Consider the following 21959-nt stretch of genomic DNA (forward strand, 5'->3'; position numbering starts at 1 on the left):
AATCCAACTCTATCTTTCTGGTTTTGAAACCCTAGCCCAATCCCCGATCCCTAATCTTTCGATTTTAAAACTTGAAATCAAAATCAAAGAAGCAATACCTTGAAGAAAATTAGGACATATGTAAATCAAAATGGAATATAAATTCAAGTTTGAAATTGAACTCAATTGGAATCAGATCGAAAGCAAAATGTAATAAACAATAGTGATTTGAGAAATCAAAATTAGAGAAATATACAGAGCACACATCTGCAAAAGTTATAACATAGAAAGAAAGAATCACAATTTCATCAATGGTGGAGATTCACCACCCAGAATTTAATCGATCTCAAAGATTGATGCCCATTTCAACTGACAACGTTGTTTGTGCCAAAGCCGCCACTACCTTTAACATCCATCGAGATATACACTGGTGAGATCTCGTGCTCTCTAGTTGGAGACAAAGACACACATCCTGTAGATTAGGAATACCTGACATGCCCAAAGAAATAGAAAAAAATTAGAGTTCGAATAATGTATGCAAGCAAGGTGAAGAAATGAGTAGTTTGGGTTCAGAGTAATCGTCGACATAAGAATAGGGGGTGAGACTTGGTGGTTGGCAGTGTCAGATATGAAAATGGTAAATAGGTTTCACTAAGATTTGAAATTTGAGTGTGTATTATTATACTGGTTGATTAAAAAATAAAATAAAAATAAAATTATAATGATAACACTTACAGTCCGTGATAAATTTACAGAAGTGTTATTGTCAAAATTTTTGTAACCACGAACATGCCTCGTGATATTATTTAGGCAAACTACAACGGGCTTTAAATGCACGTTATTGCTTTAACACCTTCAACCACGGGCCACCCTACGCCCGTTGTTAAACTAATTTATTTACCACGGACTTCAAACATCTGTGATTAAATTGAACTTTTACAACGAACTTCTTTATGTCCGTGGTCAATCAGTCATGGTAGATGTGATGTTGTGGCGTAGTACATCTTAATATTCCAGTGCTTCTGCTTTTGATTTGTTTGGATTCAAATTATAATAATTTACTCTTATATTACATAAAGGTATAGGTTCCTACTAAGCTTGTAGGCTCATCCTAACTAAATTTTGCAGGTAATGAACTAGAGAATTGGATGTTTACTTTTCTGAGATGTGAAGTTTGTTCATATCAAATAATGAGGTACTTTGGATTGTTTTAAAACCTTTTTCTTTTATTTGTTTTTTGTTGAATAAAAGATTACTTGTACTCTGTTTTGAGTAGTTTTGAAGTTGTATCGTTATGTAGAATACTCAAATGCAACTCTGTTCCCGATAAGTTTGTGTATAAATAAATTCATTATTTATTTATTTATATTTTAGTTTTCATGTTTTAAGTATATAATTTTAGAATTTATAGTTAAGGTGTCTATCATGTCCTAATGTCAAATTAGAACTTAATCTGGAATCAAAGCATGACATAAAGCCATGGATTTTGCAGTTGAGGTGATGCAATATTTCTATCACTTCAATAATTTGAAGGGGAAGGGGAAAGAGAAGAAGTAAGTTACTCATTAACGTTAAGATTTTATGTAAGCTACGAAAGAATTGATAAAAGGAATACAATGATGAGGCTAACAATTTTTTGTTTCAATTGTTAGTTCGGTTGCCCAGTTGGAGTATATGACGATTGGAGACACCAATTTCTAGAGGCAGCTTTTAGACTAGGAAGGTTGGCTGCCAACAGATTTAAGTGATTAAACCCTATGTGTTATGGGGTGATATAAATATGTTGTGATTGCGTTGGTGTAACAATTGAAATAAATTTTGTATATTGCATCACATTGCCTTATAGCTTTATCTTCTGTGGAAGCATGAGGACGAGGCATGGAGGATTCGGAAAGTGGTGACCACTAACACAACGAATTGGTTTATGGTAATGTATCCCACTTAATTTCCCATAATATTGAAAAGTTTGGCAATTGTGATGTTGAGTTTGTTTTCATTTCCATGAAGTGTTGTACATGTTTTCTGATATATTTTACAGTTAAGGATAGTCTTACTGTCAACGAAGCTATGATGAGAGGAATGCTGAATTGAAAAGTAGAGGGCGGAAAATGGTTGAGTCCAAACAGTATGAGTTGGTACTGTACAGAACTGTGACGGGGAAGGGGGTAGAGTTTGGTGCATCATGGATGGATGATGTGGATAGGGTGTACATGCCTCTTAACCTTGATCACCATTGGGTGCTAGTAGAGATGAATCTTAAGGATAAGACAATATCTGTGTATGACTCAATGAAGACAGTCACTCACATGTGGCAAGAGGCTCGAAATTAGCTCCCATTGCTCACATCCTACCGGATGTCCTCCTTAGTCTGTCAAGGGATGTGAAGAAGGGACCTTGACCAATCTACTCAAGTACAAGGTCCCTATAACAAGAAAATGAATGAGTTGAAATTTCACTTATTTGTTACTCAGTTTAGTTAGATTATTTAATTGTTTCTGAACTTGTTGAATTGTTGTATTGCACAGGGGGAATTAATGTATTTTCACCTGAAAAGTGATTGAGTTATTGTCCACTGGCCTTCATTTGGATGTAATTACATCGTCCAACATACCTACATTGTGATTGAGGATGGCAATTGACATGTTGCAAAGGGTTCACAAAGTGTAGAGTGAGTTAAAATTAAGAATTTTAGTGTAGTGTTAGTGTAGGGAGATAATATGATGAACAATGTTAGTCCAAAAACAACTATTATATTGTTGATATATTCTGTTGGAGATCTTTTTCCATTAGTTCACGCGTTTGTAATTTTGTGGGATGAATTTAATGAGTTAGACAACTGTGTGAGGACTTGCTACTTGTTTTGGATGACGTAAGTGGCAACCCTTGCAATTTTATCTGTTGGATGAATGTTGATGATAATTTATGAAATCAACTATTATGCTGAATGAATGTTTGTGATAGTTCATGATACCAACCCTTATTTCTTAATATCTTTCCAGATTGGTACTTGTATAATGAATATGTATGTGACAAGTTATGAAATATTAATGCTTATGAAATATTAATGCGTAAGTGACATTTCCAGTTATCGCTACGATTAATGCGTAAGTGGCATTTGTTTCGTTAATAGTTTCAACCAATAAGGATTATGAAAGCCTCATTCACAAATACTTTCTATCATTAAATAAGGACATATAGCGATGAAAAAAAGCAAATATAATAAGTAAGGCTCATGAGTTCAAGCCTAGATTGTTAAATTCCCACATTCAAACAAAATTTCAGAAAAGTTGAGAGATATTAAAGAACCTATGAAATGAAAAATACAACTACTACTTAAAACATGAAACATAAATTAAAACATCTTAAACATGAAATTAAATCATAAGGTAATACATCATAAATTAAAACATGAAATTAAGCCATATGCACTTGTAAAATGTTCAACTCTGTCATCAGTTGTCATCACTGACCATCTTACTACTCCCTGCACCTTCAGCCATCACATCTCTTTTTCTTTTTGTCGAACGAACTACAAACAACAATCATCATCTCTCGATCATCCCCCTTCGAACCCACTTTTGACTCATCCCCTAGACCATCTTCCTTGGTACTTGCTAGTTATGGGAAGCAAAGGATGAGGTCATCTTCTAAGTTTACCAATGTAATACAATCATCCATATTTCTCAACTGCCATTCTCTCATAATAGAAGCATGCCTCAAATAGCTTTTCATAACTCATAAAAGTTGACAACTCATCATCCCCATTCAGGATTAGTACCAACTTAAGCGGCAGACGAATGCCAATTTCTATTAAAACCCTGATGACGATTGCATTAAAGGAATTAATAGACCCATCATCCATCCTTACAAGGCTTTTAATTGGTTAAGTGATGATCATCATGATTTCCCAAACATTTTTCCCACTAACACCCTAGACTTCGTATGGGTCAGGTTCACGGTGGAGATCTTGTTGGTGTTAACCTTTGTGACACCCTTCTCCAATGTGAACTTATAGTTGTCTTTTTCCCCGACAATTAGGGGTTGACCATGGTTAAGGCTTGGGAATGGGTTTGCCTATGAAGGAAGATCGGGCAATGAGATTGATCTCGTATAGCAGGAGGAAGTTCCAGGAACTTGTAAGTTGGAAGCCATTGGAAAAGTGAAAGACTAAGAGGCAGTTTTCAGTTTAGGTGTTTGAATGATGAGATAGCAAGGAGATTATGGCATGCAAACTTAACACCATCACCCTTAAATAGAGGATTAAGGTGGTGTGCACAACATAACCAATAGCTAAATAATGATGACCAATATAGCAGTTATATGTGCAAAGTGAAGTCGTCTGTGCTTGAAAATATTGCACCCCCAAGGCACCTAGGGGAAATGAAAGGCATCCATATTTGGTAATGGCTGCCCAATCGTGGCACATAGAGGGCATAACCTCCTCACCAATATTTTGTATGCCAAGAGTAGAGGTCCCTACAGTAATTCCCAACCTTTCATTTGCCAACGTGGGTGTTAAATTTACAGTCGTAACTTTATTATGCATGGGATGACGGTTTATGACATGTTATGACACAAAACCCTAGAAAAGAAACTCCCAAGAAGAAACCTCCTGGTTTGGAGACATGGTAGGGTATGATTGGATCTTTAAGCCAACACCAAAGTCTGAAGTAAAAACTCCCCTCCACCACCAAATTTACCATGTGGGCGGCAAAGATTTATCGTCTTCATAAACATTTCTCCCCTAAAAAAATTGCATTTTCTTCAGTCGCAACTGCCGCCTGAATTATCCATGCGACGTGGTCAGATAACGCCATGTGAAAATTCCCTTGGAATATTGAATTTTCATGAATAAAAATTGATAAAAAAATAAAAATAAAAATTTTAAAATCCAAAAAATTATGGAGAGGCTTGGGATCACATCCTCTACGTGATGGTCATGGTCATATGGCAATGTGGAATTTTGTAATGATCAAAATGATGGTGAATAGTGTTTTCACTAGATTGGCCATAAACATGTAAAAAATGAAGTATTTTTTTTCATAAGTGGAAAAATGTGAAAAATAATAGCAATGCTCGTACGGACGAGGGATACAACTTCCGTGAAGGATAGAAGTACAAACCATGTACCCATAATGCATAATCCGTTGCAGCCAATAGTAACTGTCAGATTGTTGTTTATGTTTACGCCTTGGTTTGGTCATCACCATTAAGGTTTTTCGGTCATTCTGTTTTTTTTTTTTAAGTTTCATATTTTGGTGGATTGCGAGAGATGAACGGTTTGGATTGTTCACCTGACATTAAAAAATTTATGGATTGGTCAAATATTGCTCGTTGTTTTATACATTTTAGAAACTTAGTAAACATCGAGCAGTATTTTAGCAAACTATAAATTTTGAAAAGTAGACCAACTCAAGTCATGTAAGTGTAGCCAGTTTGGTTCGGTAAGTGGCAAACCCAAGAACTAACCTTAACCCGACCAAAACTGTTTCGTTCGGCTCGACTGGGATGGTTCAGTTAAACTTGCTACACGCACAGAGAGAGAGAGAGAGAGAGAGAGAGAGAGAGAGAGAGAGAGAGAGAGAGAGAGAGAGAGAGAGAGGTGAAACTGGAAAGGGAAAAGGCGAGGTTAGGGGTTTTGGTACTGAATTTGCTTCCCAATTCTAATTGTATCCAACACCGTACCCTGAAAACCCTAACCCTAGCTTCAAACCCAATTACACCATCTCCACAAACCAATTCATTCTCCAATTCCCTCCGCTCCCCAAATGTTTATTTTCTGCTGCAGCAGCACTGGACCCTCTCCTCATCCTCAGGACGTTCTGGTTCAGGTCGCTCATGATTTACTAGCCTTAACTCAGAGCTCCAATTTCGGAGGCCAATGTTCAAACTTCGGTGTACGGTTGTAAATGTTTACTTTTTGATTATGCGACTTAGGACTTATATATAGTCTCGTCAAGTTCTTAATTTTGTTTTTATTATTTTTTTATCCTTTCCCTATTCATTGACGCAAATATATCATTCATTTAGGCTCAAAAGATATGTCACTAGTTTTCTTCTTCACTGCACCTGCCGCCTCTCACGCTTCTCATATTTGTAAGTTCCAAAGAATTTATTTTTTATCAATCAAATTTCAAATTTAAATACCTTCCTCCTTCAAGTTAATCGTTGCGTATTAATTTAATTCTTCTGTGCAGGCTCCATCATGCATCAAGTCCTTCGAGAGTTGATTGAATGACGCCCAAATGTCAAAGGATATAAGATTGATGCTTCTAAGGTGCGCCATTTTGCAACTTGGTCTTTTGTTAACTTGTTTCGTTCTTTGTCTTATCCTTTTAAAATGTTTGAGCCCATATTTTGTTTGCCGAATAGAGGATTGAGATCATTCTCATGTTTGGTAAGTACATGTTTTCAGAACATGTTACATTTATATGCATGCGTATGGTGTATATATATACATGAAAAGAGGAATTTTAAACCCGTTGGCCTCTTCGGGTTTCCCATTCGTTAGATATGCATGCCTCATTGTTAAGTGTTGGATCCCATTTCGAAGTTTAAGATTAGAAAAACTTAACAGCTGTCTGTATAGTTATCTTCTTATGGTTCTTAAGCAGAGGCGGAGCCGTTGTAACACCGGGCCTGGCCTTGCCCTCCTTGCCTCCCCCTCTCTTAAAGTTGTATGTTTGGCTTTGAATTGTGCACTTTTTGGAAAATGGCTACTATGAACTTTTACCTCATTTATCTTTATAAGTTATCTGTCTTCATTAATTTAGATAAACCGGCCCGGAGACCAAATGTTGTCATTGACCATGATCAACTAACCCATATTTGCATTTTCATTCACCAATTCTTCATTTGTTTGATGGTCGCTTAGCTGATTTACGTGTTCCTTGCTTAAGGATGGCTTGTTTCTGTACCTGATGAAACAAATGTATTTGCATTAGCTATGCATCTGTATGTTGTGCTAGGATAGCACCAAACCACGCGGAACCAAATCAAGCTAACCCACAGAAATTTTATCAAATGAAAATGCAAGAACAAAATATAAAAGACACAAAGATTTTAACGAGGTTCCTCCACAGTCAGTGTAACTGGAGTACGTCCTCGGAGCAGTAGGAGCTCACCCAATAATCCACTATCAACCAAATGAGAGTTTACAAAGTGTTGGCAATCTCACAACCCAAAAGCCCAATACACCCAATAGCTCACACACACCAAAGAAACAAATAGAGGAAGAAATATAATGAATAATTTCTTCTCTATACATATAGCTCAAAGCTATTACAACAACAACTACTTTGGTGGATGATTACTAACCAATTGAAGCAGCAGCTTCCCTTCTTTCTTTGCAGCTCCTTTAGCTCTCTGCAACTCTCCTTAGCTCTCTGCAAAAGGAGCTCTTTTCTTCTCATCCGAACAATGAGCTCTCACTCCCTTTTTCTCTACTAAAAAAAGAACTCTTTCTTTTCTCTAGTCTTTATGCCAAAACCAAAGCTCACGGGTGGTGAAGGGAACCAAAACATTTTCAAAAGCAAAGGTCTTTTCCCTCTTTTCCTCCCCAAAACAAGGAAGGTGTTTGCCACCTTTGAATTTGTTTATTCTAAAGTATGGCCACTTGGCCACTTATTCAACAATCTCCACCTTGGCCAAGTTCCGAAAAACGCCATGATAAGCCAAACAACACAATTAACACACAACATCACTCCCAATCACTAGCAAGAGAACAACTCATGCCAAGCCAAATGCTCCAAAACTCCTACTGCTCAACGCCTTCTTTATATAGGCAAAATGTGAGCCAAGTTCAAGCAATGAACAAACTTGGCTACACCAACAACCTTAGTCAACATATCAGCGGGGTTGTCTTTAGTTGGAATCTTCTGGAGAATGATTTCTCCTTCACCAACAACTTCACGAACAAAGTGATAACGCACATCTATGTGCTTGGTCCTCGCATGATGAACCTGATACTTAGCCAAATAAATGGCACTCTGACTATCACAATGCACCTCCACCTGCTTCTGATCAACCCCCAAATCTCTAATCAGCCCATGTATCCAAATGGCCTCCTTTATAGCTTCAGCAACTGCCATATATTCAGCCTCTGTAGTAGACAAGGCAACAGACGACTGCAAAATGGACCTCCAACAAACTGGCCCTTTAGCCATAGTAAACACATAGCCTGTAGTAGACTTCCTTCCATCCAGATCACCTGCATAATCTGAATCAACATAACCAACTGCAAAATGACCAATACCAGAGTCATCTCTCTCAAAGCATAAACCAACATCTCGAGTACCATGGAGATACCTCAATATCCACTTAGCTGCATTCCAATGCTCTTTACCAGGATTATGCATATATCGACTCACCATGCCAACTGCATGAGCAATATCCGGTCTAGAGCATACCATTGCATACATCAAACTACCAACCAAATTTGCATATGGTATATCTTTCATTTGCAGCTTCTCTTTATCAGTTTTAGGACACTGTAGAGAACTTAATTTAAAATGAGGAGCCAAAGGGGTACTAACCGGTTTGGTTGAATCATGAACTCCAAACTTCCGAATCAACTTCTCAAGGTAGTGTCTTTGATTCAAGCATACCAAACCTTTCTCTCTGTCTCTAGTGATCTCCATGCCAAGGATCTTCTTTGCTTCACCAAGATCCTTCATCTCGAACTCATTTTTCATTTGCTTCTTCAATTTCTCAATCTCTTCAACATTCTTTGAGGCAATCAACATATCATCAACATATATCAACAAATAAATGAAAGACCCATCTTGCAACTTCTTGAAGTACACACAATGATCATATTGACTTCTAGAATAATTTTGGCCTCTCATAAATTTATCAAACCTCAAATACCATTGTCTTGGAGATTGCTTCAAGCCATAAAGTGATTTCTTCAACTTGCAAAACAAATTCTCTTTCCCTTTCACTTTATACCCATCCGATTGACACATATAGATCTCTTCATTCAAATCACCATGTAGGAAAGCCGTTTTCACATCGAGTTGCACAAGCTCAAGATCATATTGTGCAACAAGAGCTAACATAATACGAATTGAGGAGTGCTTCACAACTGGAGAAAATATTTCGTTGTAGTCAATGCCCTCCTTTTGTGCATACCCTTTAGCAACTAATCTTGCTTTGAATCTCACATTGCTTTTCTCATCAGCATCTTCCTTCTTGGCATACACCCATTTGCAACCAATAGCTTTCTTACCCTTAGGCAATTTAGCTAACTCCCAAGTCTTGTTTTTCATGAGAGAATTCATCTCGTCACCCATGGCATTGCACCACTTCTCCTTTTCCTCACTCTCAATGGCTTCCTCAAAATTGGATGGAATCTCATCAGTGATAATAGGAAGAGCAAAAGCAACATAGTCACTATACCAAGCTGGCTTGGTAATATTTCTCTTTCCTCTGTTCTTAGCAATAGACTCTTGAGGTGAAACTTGCTCTTCAACTTGAATAGAATCTTCAAGTTCAACTTCTTCAACATCCTCATGGTCTCCCACTTCTTCACTTGTAGTGGCTTCGACATCAGCGGAAATAGGATTTGAAGTACTAGAGGCAACTTTCTCAAGCTCCACCTGTTGGACATCTTTCACATTCTTTTCAGAGTCTCTGAACATATTTTCTTCATCAAATGTCACATCTCTGCTGATTACAAGTTTTTTCATCTCTGGGCACCACAACCTGTAACCTTTGACACCACTACTAAAACCAAGAAAGATAGCCTTTTTGGCTCTAGGATCAAGTTTATTTTCAGTTACATGAAAATAAGCAGGTGAACCAAAAATACGAATATAGTCATAATCAGAAGAGGGTTTTCCAAACCATACCTCCATTGGCGTCTTACCCTGAACAGCAGCTGAGGGTAATCGGTTGATGATGTGACATGCATAAGTAACTGCCTCTGCCCAAAACGACTTGCTCAAACCCGACTGAGACAACATGCATTTAACCTTCTCAAGCAAGGTTCGATTCAATCTTTCTGCAACTCCATTTTGTTGTGGAGTTCCACGGACACTAAAATGTCTCACAATCCCTTCCTCATTGCAAACTTTAAAGAAAGGGTCGGATGTGTATTCACCACCATTATCCGATCTCAAAATCTTAATCTTTCTCCCAGTCTGGTTCTCAACCATTTTCTTCCAACCCAAGAAAATGCTCAACACCTCACTCTTGTGCTTCATAGTGTAGACCCAAGACCTTCTTGAATAATCATCAACAAAGGTCACGAACCAATGTCTACCACTCAAAGAGGGAGTCTTTGTAGGACCCCAAACATCCGAATGCACATAATCAAGAATGCCCTTCGTCTGATGTACAGCAGTACCAAACTTCACTCTAGTTTGCTTCCCCAAGACACAATGCTCACAGAAATCAAGCTTACAAGTCGTGGCACCTTTTAGAAGACCTTGTTTCACAAGCCCTTGTAGAGCTTTCTCACCGGCATGGCCTAATCTCATATGCCACAGTCTAGTAGTATCAGAATCGGATGTGCCCATATTTTCTGAGACTACAGATGCTTCACCTGTCACAGTGCTTCCTTGCAATAAATACAAATGGCCACATCGAGGAGCTTTCATCACAACAAGTGCACCATAAGTCACCTTCAATGTCTGCCCATCTGAATGACACCTGAAGCCCTTGGCTTCCAAAGTTCCCAAAGAAATAAGATTTTTCTTCAAATTCGGTACATACCGAACACCTGTCAACTCTTTAACCATGCCATCATGCAACTTCAAACGAACTGTACCAATCCCTTTTGTTGTGCAAGGATTGTCATCTCCCATGAACACAACACCGCCATCAAACTCTTTCAAGCTTGAAAACCAATCCTTGTGAGGAGTCATATGATGAGTACAACCCGTATCCAACACCCACTTAGTAGCACAATCAAATGATGAGGAAGTGGTTAAAGCAAAATCAGAAAAATCTGTTTCAACCTCAGCAACATTAGCTTCAGAACTTTCTTTGCCTTTGGTCTTCAATCTAGGACAATCTTTCTTCCAATGACCCTTATTACGACAAAAGGCACATTCATCCCTTTCCAAAGGTTTTCTACCTTTAGAGTTTCCTCTAGGTCGAGACTGTGATTTTTTCCTGCTAGAAGAGGATCTCCTCTCTGATGATCTACCTCTAACAAATAAAGCTTCAGAGGTACTATCATGATTTTTATCTCTATGCCTCATTTCATAATTCATCAAGGCATTTGACACATCTTCAAATTTCACAGTTTCTTTACCATGCATAATAGTGGTAACAAAATGCTCATAAGAGTCCGGCAAGGAATTCAACAATATTAAGGCCTTATCTTCATCCTTAATATCCTCATCTAAATTTAACAAGTCGGCAATCAACTTATTAAAAGCATCAAGGTGTCTAATCATTTTTGTACTTTCTTTGTATTGGAAGCGGTAGAGCTTTTTCTTCAAGTGTAGCCGGTTCTCTGCACTCTTCGTCATATACTTGTCTTCCAATTTTTGCCACAACACACTTGCCAATGTCTCCCGCATCACAAAATACTTCTGAGTTTTTGCAAGGCACAACCGAATTGAAGAGCAAGCCCACAAATTTAATTTCTCCCATTCCAGTTTCGACATAGCTTCAGGCTTCTCTCCCAAGGCGGCAAGAAGATCTTGTTGAGCCAACACATCTTTAACCTCACATTGCCACATCCCGAAGTTGTTTGTGCCATCAAACTTTTCCACTTCGAACTTTGCATTTTGCACCGTAGTTCTTGCAAACCCGGAGCTGCTTCCAAAAGGATTCTCATCTTGCCCGTCTGACATCTTTGGCAACTAGACAGTACCCAAGAGCAACCAGTGCTCTGATACCAATTGTTGTGCTAGGATAGCACCAAACCACGCGGAACCAAATCAAGCTAACCCACAGAAATTTTATCAAATGAAAATGCAAGAACAAAATATAAAAGACACAAAGATTTTAACGAGGTTCCTCCACAGTCAGTGTAACTGGAGTACGTCCTCGGAGCAGTAGGAGCTCACCCAATAATCCACTATCAACCAAATGAGAGTTTACAAAGTGTTGGCAATCTCACAACCCAAAAGCCCAATACACCCAATAGCTCTCACACACCAAAGAAACAAATAGAGGAAGAAATATAATGAATAATTTCTTCTCTATACATATAGCTCAAAGCTATTACAACAACAACTACTTTGGTGGATGATTACTAACCAATTGAAGCAGCAGCTTCCCTTCTTTCTTTGCAGCTCCTTTAGCTCTCTGCAACTCTCCTTAGCTCTCTGCAAAAGGAGCTCTTTTCTTCTCATCCGAACAATGAGCTCTCACTCCCTTTTTCTCTACTAAAAAAAGAACTCTTTCTTTTCTCTAGTCTTTATGCCAAAACCAAAGCTCACGGGTGGTGAAGGGAACCAAAACATTTTCAAAAGCAAAGGTCTTTTCCCTCTTTTCCTCCCCAAAACAAGGAAGGTGTTTGCCACCTTTGAATTTGTTTATTCTAAAGTATGGCCACTTGGCCACTTATTCAACACTGTACTTGCATTAGCTATATATGCATCTGTACTTAGAGCAGTTATGATATTATTTCTGGTTATGCCTAAAAACTGATAGTCCTGACGTTGGTTTATTCTACCTATAGGAAGACTCTGATTACACAATGAAATTGTTCAACGTCCGTGCTGTGGTAAGTGCCCGCCCTTAGAACAGTAATATAATTAAAAAATAATAATTGGTTTGTCTTTTTACCATATATCCTGACTAATTAATAGTTAAAAGCTAATTAAATAACTTTTAAACGATCGATTTATCCCTGCGTTTATCTGAGAAGGGAAAATTACTTTCCTGATAATGTGCACTTTTTTTTGCAGCCAGCGGTGGTCTTCATTAAAGATAAGGAATGGGTATCTAACAATGTTGGTGTTAATGTTGCACAGTTGAAGCATATTTTTGAAACTCTCTACGGGTAAATATCTTCTCTTCTTGATCGGGGTGCATTACACTTGTGTGCTGTGATTTATGTTTTGATTGTAGTTTTAGCATGTTTTTCTTTTACTATTTTGCTTTGATTTATGTTTTGTTTTTAGTTTTTACATGTGGTCCAACATTCTAGTGGATAGAACGTTGTATTTATACCATACATCCTAGGTTCGAAACTCTCCTCTCCTGAATTATTGTAATACTTTTGAGATCCATTTCCTAAATTATTGTAATTTTGACCCAGTTTAGTGCCAATGAGTCGACTTCCTGAACTTTTACCGATGATGAATCTACTTGAGTATCTACACACTCAAGGGGAGTATTATAGATATTCTTGGATTGTGATTATATAAATCCTAGATAGATTGGGTTACGAGTTATTTTTTCCTCTAGGATTGTATTTACTTGGAGAACAAGTTAATCCTCTCCATATCTTCTACTATAAATAAAGGCATTGTGTGGAGGGAAAAACATACACACAAGAAATCCCTATACTTTCTCCACTCTTTCTTGTCGTTGCACCCCTCTCTCCTTTCAGTTAAATATGCAACAACATTGTGCTTATTATGATCTTTCAGTTTTTAAATTATGAATTGAGTTGTATAATTAAGACTTTATTTTGTGCATTTTGATTTGGTATCTAAAAAGGATTTGCTTTGATTTGGTTTGTACATTGATTTAGGATTTGATTGCTTTGCTTCTTGGACTAATTGAATGCAGGCCTTCAGTTTGGACATTTGGATTGCTGATTAGATATGACACTATGTTTCTTAAAGCCCAAACAAAAGAAAGAAAAAAGAGTTAAATGGGCTTAGGCCCAAAACTGCCTGGAAACCGAACCGAACCGAACAAGAACTAGAACTAAACCAAAGCCGAACTAAAAAAACCAAACCGAATCAGAACCTTAAAACAAAATTGGTTTTGTCCCCGTTTGGATGGTGAACCAAATTGACCGAACCAAACTGTCCCCACTCTTATTAGTAGCTCTTTTAAGTTCTGACCCCCTACATGTGCAATATATGCAGAGGGAGGCCATAGAAAGAGTATATACAGATCAATTCTTATTTCTGGTTTTGCATATATATTAAAGTAAAACAAGCTACCGTTGAAGCCTCTTATTATGAGATTTTGGAGCTCAGATATCTTAGAAGGGCTCATTTGTGCTAAAAACAAAGAAAGGAAAAGTTGATACACAAATCGTTCATCATGTTTCGCTGCACTCGCTGGGAGAACTGATCCAGATACCGATTGCCTGCTTTCAACTGTAGGGGTTGGTCAAATCCCAAAACCCATGCATAAAACGATATGGCCATCTTTCTCTCGTACACATGCAGATCAAATGGTGTATCCTCCTCCAGCTCCATCTCTTTCAATCACTCTTTCTCTCTAAACCCTAACCCTACCACAGTTTAACAACCCCCAAAATCTCACTTAATTAGCAACAACTCCAAATAACGTACGAAAATAATTCCTAGACAAACAAACTTAATAGTATTAGAGCAACTCCAGCGTTGGAGCCCTCCCCCCTAGCAATACACTATTCAATCCACCTAATGAACAGTAACTGCCCTTAATGAACAGTAAGTAGCCCTGGCAATAGAATTTGCATCTCCACCGTTACACTTCAATAGCCCTGGCAATAGGCAATAAAATATTAGTATTTTTTTTATTTATAAAATAATACAAAATAATTTTAATTGTAATATCGGATAAGATTTTTAATCGTTCTCGTTGTGCCACGTGTCATTATCCGAAGTATTATTAAATAATACAAAATAATACAATTATTGGTGATGGATTTCTGATAAGATTATTAACCAATCACGTCGCGCCACGTGTCATAATCGGTTCACAATCTTTGAGGATAGATTTCCATCAGATTTTTAACGAATGACGGCATGCCACGTGTCATAATCTGTTCACAATATTTGAGGATAGATTTCCATCAGATTTGTAACGAATAACGGCATGCCACGTGGCATTATGCAGAACCTAATCCTTTCTGAATCCTCTATATAATGTAAATTTGGGTATCAAATAAATAATATATTGTTACCTGATCCGAGTAATTTTCCCCACTTCGAATATTACTACTAGCTTGTGCCAAAGCGTCTCTCCACGTACTAAACGATTGGCTAAGTAATTTCCAACGACTGGACATCGATTCTTTGGTTCTTTTCCCACCAATTTTCTCAAGAAAACTGGTATGAATAAGACTCCACATTTCTCGCAACTGCATCTCATTACCCGTAAGCGAACTATGAGTAACTTCAACCCAGCTAGTACACAACGCAACATCTTCAATAAGCGACCAATTCGTACCTGCACCAGTGGTCATTTTGTTGAAAAAAAATGGATTCAAACTTTGAGACAAAGAAAGGAATGTGATTGAAAGTAGTTGAGAAAATATGAAATTGTTGTGTAAGGTAGATGATAATGAGAAGGTATTTATAGAAAAGTAAAAACAATTTTTTTTACAATTTTTTTCAGATTTTTCAGATATTTTTTTGAATTTTTTTGAATTTTTTACAATTTTTTTTAAACTTTTATTCAATTAATTAATCTCTGCCGTTGGATATAAAAAAATTTGAATTCCAACGCTCTAGATTGTGCCACGTGTCACAACGGTAACTTTTCAGATTTTTTAAACTATTTTTTCATTTATTTTTTAATTTATAAAGCATTTTAATATCCACCGTTGATCTCAGATCGAACGGTGGATATTAAATCTGACTTAATTTTTTTTTTTACCGTTGAGATCTAACGGTCCACATTAAGTGACCATTAGGATCTAACGCACCGTGGGAAGCCACGTGGCTTCCCAACGGTAACTGACATTTGCTTTTTTTTTTCTAACTTTTGTGTTGGGACGCGCCCCCACGCGCGGGTGGGGTGCACGCGCCTGACACAAAAAAAATAAAATAATGCGCTGACGCCACCCTGGCGTCAGCCTTGCGTCACCCCCACCTCGGGCTCAAGGGCTGGCAATCCCTCACGGGCCCTTTGCTCGGGCTTCCCCCTTCCACCGGGCCACCTCATGCTGGAGGCCTTCCACCGGCCCTCGGGCCATTGTTTTGGACCCTGTCCCCCGAGTAATTCCCAACGGTGGGAATGCTCTTAGCTCGCCAACAAGGTCTCTGCTCCAAATACAGTTCTAACAGTTTTATTTGAATCCATCATTTGATTTTTAACACTAACATCATAAGTAAATTTGAGGTAGACTTTGCAACATTGCAACATAAAACATATATAAAAACTATAAAATAAACCCAATATCTACAGTAACTAAACCCTCGTACACTCCCTACGAAGTACAACCCTTGCATGTCTTACTAAAACTCTCACGCCATCTACCTCATTGTATTGGGACGCTTATTAATAGTGGGGGGAAAAAAACTCTTGGTTACGAATTTAGAAGTGTTGGAGCCTTCCAAATGTAGATGATGGGAAATTTCATAGGGCTTATATGAAGCTAATATATCCTTCACTAGGTGGATATTATAAGCTTGATAATACACACACCTTCCTAGAATTAGAACTTTGATAACAAATTATAGATAACTAAGCTCTAAACACACCTAGTGCAAAAAATAAAGTTTTCGATAACGCAAGCCCATATAGTGTTACAATTGCTCACATAATCTTATCATGTGTATAATCATGAATGCTAAATTCTAAATTCATGTGTTATAATTTGAGAATTTAGCAACAACCCTTAACAGAAATCAAAGATAATAGGTAACATTTACACGAGTTTATGGAATATAACTTTTACCCCTACTGTAGTACTATGCACTTTTTTATTGGGATTTGAAAGATACTCTCATGCATAACCCTCCTAAAAACAACTATTGTTTCATTTCATTAACAAGATTTAACTGGCGTCGGAGAGTCTTCAACTAGCACCACATAAGTGCCAATCCGATGACCTAATTCCATCCTTTTTTATTGCAGTTGAAAAGACTTCTTTCCGCGCAGAGAGCTATGTACTTTAAATTGTTGTTATCTAAAGTTTACGAGCTATTGACGAAAATAATTAATGCATCAGGTGTAATTAAAAAACCCTAATTACCATTAATCTATGGAAGAGTGGGCGCTGCATTGTTTGAAGGTTCTGAGCAATTGCCTGGGAGCACAATTTCTGGTGACGTCCTACAACATGTCTGTGTGTATAAAATATAGTGGTGCTTTGGATGGGAACACCGAGCATCTCAAGCTATTTTGTCATGTACGTACACGGCGTACTGAAAATCCAAATTTAGTGCTTGTTTAAATTCATATTCCGAGAATAATCTGCTTTGCCTACGATATTGTCCCATAAGTAGGGATGAGTAACACATGGAGGAGATGGATATATCCCAACTACCAACACCCATTAATTCTATTTGTATCAGTCAATAATCTAGGGTTAAATTATTGGGTTCCATGTAGGTTCAAAAATCAGTTTTATTTGCAATTGTTTAACGTTTGAACTCCTTTGCGTTATGAATAAAACTTTCACTTGATAAATTAACTTTAGAAAAAAAAAAGGGAAGTGTTATTGGCACTCCAAAAATCTCATTCTACACTCCTCTCAAGTGTATTTTTCTTTCCAAATATAGAAAGTTTGGAGTGTAGAATGAGACTTTTGGAGTGCCAATAACAATTCCCAAAAAAAAAAAAAAATAGCCATCTGAAGTTTGATGGCTGACTATCTCTTTTTAGATATTTTTTTTTTTTAGTACATCGATATTTTTACACTAAGGAAAAGGGGAGTTCGGCTAAGTCACACACAATGGCCAATCTAATTTGGTATTGAATTCGTCATCCACGAGATTCAAATATAAGACATCTCACTTCCAAGTGAAGAGAAATATCACGATACCGTAATACTGAGTAACTTATCTCTTTTTAGATATGTTATGTGCAGAATTCTACGGTAGCTTGCTACTTTTTACAAAAAAAAGAAAAGAAAAAGAAAAACAGTGTATTGGTATTCTTTATTTTAATAAAGTTACATTACTGTTGTTAATGTTTAATGTTTTAACATTTAACGTTTGGATTACAAAAAATTTAATGTTACACTAAAATCATCATAGTTTATAGTCCAAGGTCACATAAGAATAAGGACGCTATTATTACTAACATAGAATGACATTGTTGTTACTGTAACAAGTTGGTTTACAATGTCAGCATCATATTATACTGTTAATTTAGGATGTTATGGGTGAATATTAACACAATACAAAAATATTGTTCGATTTAAAGGTAACTTTTTTGGGAGAGAGAGATAACCAAAAACTAACCTATTTCATAGGGGTAGACACTTGGAACCGAAAACTGAAACCAAAATACGGACTGAACTGAATCGCACAAAACAGTTTGATTTTTACAGTTTTGAAACTGTTTCAGTTTGAAACCAAACCAAAAACCGCATAATATAAAATTATTTTTAGACGTTTTAAAGTTCATAACAACTAATGTAATTTATATTGTGTTATGTTTTTGTATTGTGTAGAGTTGATCAATTCAAATTCGAGCATCGCCTCTCTAACAAAATCCACAATACCAACAACTAGCCCCAAGTCTATCTCAAGCTTCTCGTTCACAAGGTTCAATGGCTTCTCATTCATCGGTTTTACTTTCACAAAGTTCAAGGTCTTCTCAACTATCGCATTCTCAAGCTTGAGTGCCTTCTCAAGCCCGTTCACAAGCTCAAAGGTTTCCTAAACCTTCGAAGACTAAGTGTCCAAAAGGAAAGTGAGCGGGAAAGGGTTGAATGGTTCAAAATTTCAAAGTAGTGACATGAAACACCAATTTTTTTTTGTTGAATTGCATGAAACCAAAACCAAAGTAGTGACTTGGTAAAAGTGAGGTACAAACTGAAACCAAAACCATTTGAAACCGAACTAAATTAAAGCTAAATGGTTTGGTGCCATTTTGATTCTACCTCAAAACTGTACCGAATGGAACCGAATTAAATTTTGGTTTCGGTTTCGATTTGGGTTTTACCCTAAACCACACAAAACCGTTTGCACCCCTAATATTTCATTGGTTCTTAAGGCTTTAAGCTGGAGAGTGAGAGAGAGAGAGAGAGAAAGATAGAGAGAGAGAGAGAACCAAAGACTAACCCATGTTTCCTTGGTTCTTAAGCTGTTTTTGCTAAAGTAAATTTCTTTTTGTGAGCTAAAGGCCAGCTGTAAAATGAATTTTTGTTTTAAAAAATGTAAGGGGGATAACTCTGGTTCTAATGTGAACGCGAAAGTACAAGGGACTATTGACTTCAACAGTAAAAAAAAAAATTGACTAGAATGAAATAGATTATCAATCCATGCAGTGGTAGAATGTGAAGAGGAACATTTTACGAGCTTATTTGCAAGACCCTTGGGAATGTTTATTACTAGTTGTTCAAACAAAACCAATTAAAAGACAAGGTTTTTTACTTTATTTTTCAGATGCTAACGCACCTAGTTGTTTATGTGCGTGAATAATTGTTTTTTATTAGAGCATCTTAATCGATAAGAAAATGATATATGTGCATCGATGGACAAAGTAAAAAGAGATGTTCATAAGAAGAAAAATGTGTACGAAAATTACTTTCCATATTATTAATATTATATGTACAACATTAACATATACATTTCTGTCTACCTCCTTGATAAACTGCCATTTACATATATTCACAAAATATTGCATCCTTTCCATTATTCTCAAGAGAACCAAATCCTTTTTTTATCTTAAAGCTTTAAAAGTCCCAAACACAACAAGGTAGACACACTTAAAAGAGCTCTCAACTGCATTGGCCTGAAATGAAATCCCAAAATTTTGTTTTGTTACAATAATTTGACCACCATTTGGTTCTAAATTTTGCTGGCAGTTTAGCTAAATTGGAAAAAGATAATTTATAAGCGAGAAAAAGGGGATGAAAGGAAAATAAAAAACTTGAAGGAGCTAATTGATAACATCAGATTCTGAGGGTGACGTCCAAATGGAGGCTGAGAGTAAGCAACGAGATTTCCAACCTAAAACCAGCCTATGATTGGCCACCTCCTCCGCCCTATAACCATCATTAAATAAACCCAACAACAGTTTCGCTTGACAATGATTGGCAAAGCTTATTGGCATTGGCTTAAACCCTACTGCGCCCAACCACTCCCACCAAGAGCTACGCACTTCCTCATGAGCGCGGTAGATACGAGCCAATGACCCGGCTATTCGAGGGCCCAAGAACACTCTCTCCACTAGGGCTCGAGCTCGGTTTTGCATTGGGAAGCCGGCCTCGAGGGAGTCGTATACTGCCGAGTAATGATACAATGAATCCATGAAGCGGGCCACAAAGCCTCCGTCCCCTGCTGGCCGCACTTCTTCCTCGACTAAAGTGACTAGTCTCGGATTAAGGGTCTTGGATCCAGATAAAAACGAAGCAATTGAATCTTGAGAACGGTAATTAAAATGTGGGAGGTTTAGCATACAATTGATCACCAAGGCCTCTCCTTTAACTAATTTCAAAGCAGACGGTCGAAACGTCTCATCAGAATCCAATCTGCACTGGTGAAAAGAAAATGGCTGACCAATCGACGCTGCAAATGCGGTCAAACGACGACCGGTCTCTTGAACAGTCCCGATCGACCGCCTCCCGCTGCCACCCCTCGACAAGGCAGTGATCCTAAGATGTGGGGTAGGTGGGCCCTCCTTCCGGGATACCAAGGCCTGCATCAAGGATGCCCATTGGATCCCTTCCATGATGTCATAATCCACAACGTGGACCCGCCTATCGTGGGTCACGGCCTCTAAAATCGCCTGATTGGCTGTGAAGTGCCCAAACTTAACATAAGGCGACATGTCCTGGAGCAGTTGAAACGCAGCGATCACGTCGTCAGTCGGATGGTGGCCGTGATCGTGGTGGGCCCCAATTCCAATCAAATGCTTACCATGCAAACCCCCGGCGCCTTCTAGCAAACCCTGGAGGGCCTCGGTAAAATACGCCGCCAACCTCTCCATGTTAGAACCGTCAGTTGGGGAGACCAACTCCTTGAGCCGAAACAATATCACCCGAGCCAAATCTCGGCTCTTGTTTGCGCCGGTCAGCGCCTCCGCCGCCGCCATCAACAGATGGACAAGCCTCAAACCCTTCGAGTCCTCGCCGTTAGCGCTGCCATCTTCGTCCGTTAACCTCATCATTTCTGCCGACGACGTTGTGTCATTAGACGCTTCTAATTCTAGATGCTCGTTCTGGGCCGACGACAAGTTCAGCTCAGTGCTGCCGTCTTGGTCTTCCATCATCGACTCAATGAGCCCATGAAAGTCTTCGCCCGCGAGATGGTCCGTCGGCTCCAGAGCGTCCCAGTCCACCACCGGAGACCAGTCGTACCAGTGGTCGGTGGAAACGGTGTTGGTGCTTGTGGTGGTGGTGGTGCAGCCCGATAAATCGAGATCGAGGTCATGCCCATCAATGGCAATAGCCATAGCTGAGCTCAACAGTAACTGGGTCATGCAGTTAGGTTAACGGGTTAATAGGTTTTTGGTGCTAGATAATATAGAGGGATCAGAGGAGAAAAAGGATGTGGAACAAGAGAGTTTGGAGTATGTTAAGCTAATACTTAAGATATCAATATCGACTAATTGATGGGCTCATCATGATCATCCTGCCCAAGGTTGAGCTTGGTTTTATACACTGCGGGACTTAATCAGACATAATTAGTTATATATATTTAATTCACTTTACACTGCAGCCCCTAAGTTTTAACATATTTTCAAACGAGTAATGTTAGGAGATTAAATTTGTTGGGGTAATACTAGAAAAACTAAATTTATAGATTAAAATTATAAACCATATAGTGTCACCCAATAAGATTTAAGCACGGTAATCAATATTTAAGTAATAATCAAGAAATTGTTATTGGCATTCCAAAAATAAAGAAAAAATAAAAATTCAAACCACCTAATTAATTAGTTTAATTAATTAATTAAATAATTTGCATTGGGGGTATCTTTTTATGTTTATGGGTTATTTTATTTTCATT

General features: G+C 37.9%; 1 protein-coding gene and 1 pseudogene across 1 annotated transcript; one reads left to right on the forward strand and one right to left on the reverse strand.

The window, feature by feature from the left end:
* The window catches only part of LOC137726199 (uncharacterized), a 28013-nt pseudogene extending 15066 nt beyond the window's left edge, over window positions 1-12947 (forward strand).
* A 6940-nt stretch (window positions 12948-19887) lies between these two features.
* Window positions 19888-21429, reverse strand: LOC137731971 (protein NODULATION SIGNALING PATHWAY 2-like). Its single transcript, XM_068471245.1, has one exon. It carries the CDS (start codon window positions 21427-21429, stop codon window positions 19888-19890), a length of 1542 nt encoding a protein of 513 aa, XP_068327346.1.
* Window positions 21430-21959: the final 530 nt, after the last annotated feature.

This window comes from Pyrus communis, chromosome 1 (assembly GCF_963583255.1).
Source record: "Pyrus communis chromosome 1, drPyrComm1.1, whole genome shotgun sequence".
Lineage (NCBI taxonomy): Eukaryota > Viridiplantae > Streptophyta > Magnoliopsida > Rosales > Rosaceae > Pyrus > Pyrus communis.

Bases quoted from the DNA above. Each gene is read 5' to 3' on its own strand.
- LOC137731971 (XM_068471245.1), bottom strand. From the start codon at position 21,429: ATGACCCAGTTACTGTTGAGCTCAGCTATGGCTATTGCCATTGATGGG.